The following is an 8,860-nucleotide window of genomic DNA, read 5'->3' as shown; positions in this document are numbered from 1 at the left end:
TTGGATGTGAGCTGTAGCCAAAGCATTTTATGTTTCTTCGAGTCTTCAGACAAATAATTAAAAATGCGCTTTTCGTAATACTTTTCATGGTTGTCAAAACATAACCCACGGTTGTCAAAGGTGTCATAAATTTTTCTTGAAACATTTTGTCATTTTTCTGGTCATTGAAAGACCCCTCGGCGTAAACCACTCTGCCGGAGGAGCCTTTAATTCGTTCCGCGAATGCTTTTTTGAACTCGGTGGGCAGTGGCTGCTTGTGTTGATTTTACGCCGGGAATCTTGTGATAGATCGTAAGCCGCGAGTGTCCTACTTCCTTCTCTCCCGGAAGTCCAGTTTACTACGTCCGGAGAACCGACTCCAAAAGAGTTAAAAGACCGTCGTTGACGACGACGCCCGAAACGTCAACCAACGCATCCGTGTGTGTTTGTGTGTGTGTGTGAGGCGGTCACCATTTTTGTGGTGCGGACAAAATCCTGAGGGAAAGGTGGCCTCTTTCTCGTTCTTCCCGTTCCGTTTCCTCCGGTCGTGGCAGGAAGTATCAATCAGCTCACTCCGGAAGAAGAAGTGTGTGTGTTCCATTAGCGACCGGGGATCAAACATCAGCATGTCCTAGCCACAGCACCAGCCCCGGAATAAGAGTCGTCGTCGTCATCATCGTTGTCGTCGTCGTCGTGGTCGTGGTCGTCGAGGAGCTGCTGGTTGTCCCACCGAAAGTCGTGGAGTAGTGCAGCGTCGTGCGGTTTAAAGTTCCCCCAAGATTCGCCCGCAGGAAGAGTGGTTGTGCGTTGAGAAATCTCGCTGTGCGGCGGCTGTGGCTAGTGCGAAAAGTGGAACAAAGTAGGCTTAGTGTTCCGGGGAAGAGAAGCTAAGCTGACGGTTGTTCGTTCGTTCGTTCGGTGCATTCGCTGAGGTGTGTCTAATGTGATGGTGTTTAAGCGATAGCTCATTATACGAAAAACGAAAAACCACACAAAAGGCAACGCGCACCGGGATGCCGCTCTGCCTCTCTCCGCCCCCAAACACAACAAGCAAAGCGCCAAGTGGCTACTCCTCCGGTGCGGTCCAACAACCCTTCCTCCTCACCGTCATTCCATTCGTCATCATCGTCGCTAAGATGCAGCAGCAGCAGCAGCCGCGCTGGTAGTGTGGTAGTGGAGTGAAAAGTGAAAACAGAGCCAAACCACACGACGGCAGCGGCATAATCATACCGTGGCGGCCGTGGCCAGCGCACCAAATCTCTGCCCTTTTATTAATACCAACGCCATCAACATCATCATCGCCAGCAGCAGCAGCAGTAGCAGCAGTAGCATCGGTGCGGGACACCGGTCTCACCCCGTCCGTTCCTGACCAATCCAATATTAGGGGGCTCGCGGCTGCGGCAGCACCATTCCGGAACGCTCAGCGGAGCGCAACATCCGAAGCGAAGGCGGGTCGGGGTAAGGGAGAGCCTTTTGCTCGCATTTTTAGGCAAAAGAAACCGCCGTTCGCCTAGTGACGGCGAGAGTGAGAGCTAGAAAAAGCCTCCGACCAAAGCAGGCGCCCTTTAGATTCGCGCAATTCAACGCACCACCTCGTCCGGTTGGTAGTGGGGAAACTCGCCATCGGCCACGCAGTTTTCGCGAAATCTACAACTACGACGACCGGCCACTCCGATTAGCGGATCTAAGACGTCCTGCAGCCCACCCCGTTCTCTCGTCACCCCTTCGAGTGTATGTGGTACGTGACAACGCAAGGGCGCTGCTTCTGCGTATCCTCTATTTATCGCACTGCGAGACGGGCTTCCACGAAGCGGAGGTAGATAATTGAAGGCGAAGGCTTCCTCCTCATGGCTGGCATCATGGACATTCTACCGAAAGGCGAAGGTAAGTAACGACCAAATGTTATACCAAAGGTTAATGAATCATCCTTCGTCCAAATTCGCATGGTGATGGTCAAAGTGTGCGGCGGAAGGAAGCGGCTTATACAGGGTGGTGCGACAATGGTGACATATGGGATGACTGGATGCTTCCCTGAGTGTGTCGTAATTCGATGATAAAGTGCAGACGACGATATCGTGCTGTGCACCCGAGGTCTGTGATCCGCCTGTAGCATTGAACGTTTCATTCACCACATGTTTTATCGCGAACCACATATTTCTTGCTGGTGACACGTCATACCTCGTGTTACAGCCTGATACATTAATGTGATGAATGTACGCTAATTACATGCAATCTGGTTAGGTCCGATTAGTCCAGACATTTCTTATCTGCATCCAACATCAGCTATCCTTTAATTAAATTCTTGAAGTCGGCGGCCGCTTGTACGGTTTCGTGCTGGCCCGAACCTACGGTAATATTGTTTCATGTACTCCGGGCCGGTATAGAGTGCGTGCGTTTTTGGGCGGTGCGGCTGTCAAAAGGACGTTGATCCCGCTCGCACAGTCTGCTACGCCGGAACCGGCTCAAATTTTATCTGCTTGGCTAGAGCGCCACCCACCGACGACCGGCGCCGGGTTCGCCGTCGCTGCTCTAGCAGAACTCCAGGATGCCGGTTGGTTTACTGCCAGCTTTTCACAGGACCAAACCCATTGACCTAATTTCGCGCCCCCAGAGAGTGTGATCCATCATCCGCACGCAGAGAGTGAGAGAATATGGTTACTGAGACTCAAAAAGAGGGACCATCTCGTCCGACGCAAAAAGGGAGCGCCTGCAGTTTAGGGTTTTCCTCGTGAATAACAGCGACAGTGAAGCGGTAGGTAGGTCGGAATTTTCCGGCCAGCACACATTCCCTGGTCTCCGACAACCGATAACGGTACGGGAAAACATGGGAATCCACTTTTCCGTGCGATAAAATCGATCGCCTGTTTTCCACCCTCTGATTTGATTTTATTTGAAAACAGATGCCATCGCTAGTGGACAGGAATTTATTTCCGGTTGTAACCGAATTCGTCGGTAGATCGTAGTGTGCGACGGAAAAGCGAATGGAATGACGGCATCCTTCGATCGAACTGCAAGAGAAAGTGGAGATTGAAGCAACAGAGAGAAAGAGAGAGAGAGAGAGAGAGACTTGTCAGTGAAGAAGTCGAACCGGGTGGAGTAGGCGGATTCGGTTTTGTGTGGTGACACGTCTTTGCCAACCGTCGTTGCCTCCTTGTGCGAACATATTCGATTGAAATTATGTGCTGGAAAGACAGGAAAGAAGGTGGTGGTAGCAAGTTGTGTAGCGAGATGGTTTAATTTTGTCAATCGATCGATTTTCGATTATATGCATCGCTGGTGTCGGCTGCTGATGTTAGTTTAGAACTGCCCCCACCAGTCGTCGGCTTTCTTTCACTTCTGTCTCCTAGCCAACAGATAGGTAAACGTGGTCTTAGTTGTGTCATCCGTTTGGAAAGCGACGCACCTGGACTCCACCGAGCACGGTTTGAAGAGCGCTGGTCGGTTACAGCGTCTCCTCACGGTCAGTGATGACTCAATCGACGTCGTCTTCGCTGTTGTATGGTGATGATGATGGAATCAAGATTTGACTCAGGATGATGATGATGTCTATCTTGGCCACCACTACACTCTGTTGGGCTGCCAATCTGGACCAGCGAATACGCCCAACCGGCCACACCCATTTGGAACCTTTTTGAAAAAGAAGACAGCGCTCGAGTTCCACCAGCGCGTCGGATTTACTCCGGGCTCCGGCTGCTTTATTGTACGCTCGCTGCGTGTTAAGGCTGCTGCTACTGACGCCACATCGGCACACACAGTGCCCGAGATAAGATTGCCCCAGTCCGAGACCATTCCGATGGGCGCCCATTGCTCGGCGGCATAATCTGACGCACAGGCGACGTCGGCTTTTATCGCACAAATGTTCCTTCTCCTTGGCCCTTTTTTTTGTTTGTCGTCGAAAATAGTTGGTACAAGATGTGCTTGCTACTGATCGTGTGCCAGTCTTTGTCTCCACATAGCAGGAATGTTGATATGTAAATGTATATCACGGTCGGTACTAAATAGTGTTTCGTTGATTTCCGGAGTGCGAGAAACCTTATCACATGATCCACTTGGTGCTTTTCACCAGAGACCAATGCGCTCTGTTGGCTGCAATTTACGAAAGTTCTTCGCATTCGCAGGCCGTTGATTTTTAGCCATTGATTATCAGTGTTGCCTTATCGTCGACCCCTTCGCTTAAATGATAAAAGCAAAAATGCACAAAACTGTCGGCTCTCAACAAAGGCATCCACTGGACAGCCACTCCGCGCTGGCCTTCCGCCGTCTTTCCCGGTCGGTGCTTGATGTCCGGTCGACGGTGCCCTTATCAGCCTTCCGAGGGGCTGAAAATGGCGAAAAGCATTCATTCCATCATCACATCACCATGAAGGAGTTTTGATCATCGTTTGATCGTGTGTTTTGAGGTGTGGCTACAGCTGCAATGTAAGTAGTCTCCTGCCATATCTCCGTCTTCCGCTTTCGTGAGTTGCTAGAATTAATTATTTTTTTTGTAAAACCGCTGCATGGCCGTGACATTGATTGACTTTTATAAAGTCGGATCGTTTCGAAAATTACAATTACAATTCAACAACCGCGAACCGTGTGCAGGTTCGCTTTTTTTCGGGTGGAAAACATTAAACGCACCACCGCCGGAACTTTCTTTCCACAAAACCCCGCGGCGGGGACACACTGATTAACTTAAATTCGCTTTCCACCATCGGCTATCATTGTGTGTATTATCCTCGAGATATATGTGTTTTTGTGATTAACGTCGTGATTCAGTTGTGGAAAATTTTGGGAAAAAAAACGAACGCGTTGTATATGCAATGATTTCTTCTACTCTGCCCTTGCTGTCCAATCGCGCTTGGATCGGTGAAATCGTACGGGTACATCGTCGCACCACCAACAGCAGCAGCAACAACACCGTTGTATGTTTTATCGCCTTATCTTATCAGTTTGTTTCATACTTCCTTGCTCACGGGGATGGCCATTGTTTTGAAGACTTTTTTTTGCTTTTATTTTTCGTAATCGATTCTCCAGTGGATTGAGAGGGAACGGCCGTTCTGTCGTTCGATTTTCGTTTAAAAATGTAAGCTTAGATTCGCAAACTTGATTGGTCTTGGTATTTTCATGTATTTTCCTCTACGGAATAGAGAATACATCTCTATTATTTATTGTTTTACATTTTAATCAAGTCGTGTTACTCTGTTCAACAAATGAGGACAGGAGTAGAGCAACACGGGGGACCTTGTATGGAACGCTGGGATGTTGGGAAATAGTGGTCTAGTGTTCACCGAGATAGTTAGCTGATTTACTTACTTATCAGGTGCCGTCGACCGCCTTCCGCGACAGAATGATCTTCAAGGGACATCGTTGTCCAATTCGTATGTCCGTAATATTGTAATCAATGTCGATACCATATACGCCCTCTTCGAATGGTCTAAGAACGAGCTCGGTTGTCGTCTACGATTCTCATGGCATGCTCAGCACACCAAAACAATACGTAGCTTTTGTAAATTAAGAGTTTCGTTTTAGCTACAGACGTTTTCCAGTTGTGCTAAGACCGGAATTCTTTCCGCTTGCTTAACTAGTCACTATATGATTTGCTTCTACCGCTATTTAGAAACTCCTTTTTGAGGAGAACTTTTTGCGGCTTGCTCTAGGAAATCCCCATTTGAAGAGTCGAATCAAATATTATTGCCGTGTGATTGTATAAGGATCATCTCAAACTACACCGTGTTTCGATTCAAAGAGAAAGAAAGAGAGAAAGAGAGAGCACAGGTGGATCAAAAATGCTACTTCCACATCTGAATGACATAAAATCCATACAAAGAATGTCACAATCAACCTTAACACATGTTAATCATTTACAAAAAACTCGGGACACCACACCGTGCAACAGTTCAGTCGCCGGCGGGTGCAGTCCATTGGCATGCTGCAAGAGAAAACGTTCGCTTCACATGGCACACGTTCACATGGGTACAGCTCGGCGCAAAAGCGCAATCCAACCGATCCTCACCATCATCGGGCTGGGATGAGTCATGTGGAGTAGCGCTTTGCCACGTAAATTTATGGCCGCTGATTTACATACAAACAATGCGGGTTTGGTTGTTTGGTTGGTTGGTTGGTGCTCTCTGGTAGAGTGCTGCTTCGCGTCTCGTTCCACTGCAGATGATGTGTCGTTTGTCGTCCAGGGTGGGTATGAAACGTAGCAACCGAAAGGAGCAAGCGCAATAAGCACACATTCCGAAATAAAAAGCGGTTTACGAATGCGCGAAGAACGGAAATTTTACAAAGCGAATGTGTAATCATTAGCCACGACACACAAAAGCATGGACCTCTTGTGTGGCATCAGTGTTGCATGGTGGTACCGTTCCCGGTTGGTTCCGGTTTGTTTAGTTAAGCTTCCTGCAGTCCGGGTTTCGCCAGACACACCAGATTACAATCCCATATTATCCATCGTTTGAAAATATTGTCAATCCAGGCAATTGGATGGTCAAAAATTAACTGCAAAACACTTAAAACTTGGTGAACCAGTAAACTATGCTATCATAATCCTGTCTACAAGCACGGTTCCAATGATTTTTTTCCAATGCCAGGATGCATACAGGTCTGTCTAGCTAAATGCAATCGTGTCAACCGATCGGCGGATGGTGGGGAGAGGGCTAATGGACAGTTTTATGATGCATTACCACGCGCCCTAGGGATAGCGCCATAGACATCTGGAATGACAAAGCTTCCCCCAAACCCGCCCCATTAACGTAACCAACCAGCTCGTACCCGTTGTTTCGATAAGAGCTCTATCTATGAATCCTAATCACAAGAGGCGATGTGATAGTGGCGGTAGTGGTGGTGGTAAAGAGAAGAATGCCATTCTGACGTCAGTGGATAGCGCCATTTGGCGCCCAGCCTTTCTTTGGGTAGCATAACCCAACCTAGCAAAACAAATCGCAGCATGCGTCTCTGTGTCAACGAACATGCTTTTGGGCAAAGCAAAAGTTTCTGTCTCTAACGGGGTAGGCTACACCGCGTTCATTGGTATGCGGGGAGTGGTGCGTGTTAGTAGCGGGTCTCATAGGATCCCCTCTCATTCGCAAGCCGCTGGAACCAGTTCAATTCAGGGCCAACAAGGTAATGATGATACCATCGCCCGACTGGGCCAATACTACTGATGATGTATGTACACATGCGCCCAGAGGCGGCGCAGTGTGTCATGGTTGCATGATCGTGCGTTTGTACGTTTGTTCTAGGCGTTGCCATCGTATAGTACTAGAATAACGTTATGACTACTTTGGCATTTCAAGATGAGCGGTGCGTGGTGTTCCTTTCGTTGATTTTTATCCACTGCTACTAGTTCTTGCTGGTGACAAGCGTGTGCGACAGTGTTGTAGCAAGCTTTGATTTGTTTTGGCAATTGCTATGCTACGAATTTGGAGCTTTTCTGAAATGGTTATTGTTCCTCCGGAAATCTTGTACAAGCTACCGTAACACGGTCCCTGGCAATAGCGTTGTTCCTGATCGTCTGTACCGATATGAGTAGGCTAATGGAATCAGTTCGATTCGATTACACCTTAACAAACGTCCCCAACCTCCTACCAACAGAGAAATATTGGGTGAAAATGATACTGAGATACTGAAGGTAAAGGGTGCATTGGTTGTCGCGCGGTATCACTGAAAAAATAAGCGCACGAATTGTTATAAAAATAGTCACTGAAGTGTGGCACAATGATCCAAACTATACCATTACTCGCTTGTGCAAGCCCCTCAAACCTATCCAAACCCTTTGAATTGTTGTGCGATTTCTATATGGTAGGGCCTTATCAGTAGCCGCGTTATCAACCGTAACGCGGTAACGACATCAAAAGGTTCCCCTGTACCAACACTGTCGCACACGCATACATGTAGTTCGCGAAATTATATGGAACATCCGACTGACGAATCGTGAGATCCCATACTCAGAATGGGTGAGTAATGGGTTGACTGATTCATCAAATGCAGCGTTCCATGCCTACTCTGCCGGCTGCTGTGTAACACACAATTTCGATAGCATCCTTTTTCCTGCAATCAATTCATTTTTTGTAAGTTTGTTCATTTAATTTGCATGAAGCACAACGGTCCATTGAATTTCAATGTCGTCTGTTCCTTATTCACAGCTGGCGATTGAAACATCTCAGCTCGTGCATTCAAGATATGCTCCCATGGGAGCAACCAAGCCGGTTCCGGTGTGTGGTATTTAGCTGGTCAGCGCTTGCTACCATTCATACTCCCGTTCTAGTGCTTGACGTTCATTGTAGAAGCTACATATTACGCTGGGAAAGCAACGCGCGATCACATCCGCGTGTGAAAATAAGCGCATGAGCTGCGAGAAATGAGCCAGCCAGCCAGCCAGCAGATGATCGTAGCTCAGAGTCGTGTTTAGGCTTTTCGTTGAGATGTTGTCATCCTCGAGACTCCCCTCCCCAATCAAGCCTTAAGCCCCTTTCTCCCTGGAACACCCGCGGACGTACGGTAACAGGTTTACCGAATTGTGTGGCTTTCCATGTGGGGAGCATAGGAATGATTTCGGGACCCGAAACCACTTGCGAGCCTCTCTCTCTCTGTCTCTCTTTCACTCTCCCTTTGGCGGTTGTTCACCTTTTCACGGCTGATTGTATGTTTTCGATTCTTTCGTCCATCGTCGATCCATCCGGCAAGTTCTTAGGTGTGACCGCCCTTTGTGAGCCTAACTCCGAGGTCCCGAAATCGATCCGCGTACGTCTGCATCAGAAGTGGCCCAGCCACCACCAAGATGGTGTGCCCCCACTCGATCGACCAGCGTGTTGCAATGAGTGGAGCTGTTGGTGCCCAAGCGCCCAGCGCAAGTGTGTATCTGTGTGCTTCGATGCTCTTCAAGATCCACGTCCAC

The 8,860-nt window shown here is 48.3% G+C and overlaps 1 protein-coding gene across 1 annotated transcript in view; it reads left to right on the top strand.

Moving 5' to 3' along the window:
- The first annotated feature begins 205 nt into the window (after positions 1-205).
- The window catches only part of LOC125949263 (SH3 domain-containing kinase-binding protein 1-like), a 14,838-nt gene continuing 6,183 nt past the window's right edge, over positions 206-8,860 (top strand). The window contains exon 1 of the mRNA XM_049676152.1: positions 206-1,863. Within this exon, the coding sequence (XP_049532109.1) occupies positions 1,827-1,863 (37 nt within the window). The 5' untranslated portion in view covers positions 206-1,826. The remainder of the gene's footprint in view (positions 1,864-8,860) is intronic.

Source organism: Anopheles darlingi, chromosome 2 (assembly GCF_943734745.1).
Source record: "Anopheles darlingi chromosome 2, idAnoDarlMG_H_01, whole genome shotgun sequence".
Classification (NCBI taxonomy): domain Eukaryota; kingdom Metazoa; phylum Arthropoda; class Insecta; order Diptera; family Culicidae; genus Anopheles; species Anopheles darlingi.
Note: the sequence above shows the minus strand (reverse complement) of the source record. Positions and strands in the feature narration are given on the sequence as shown.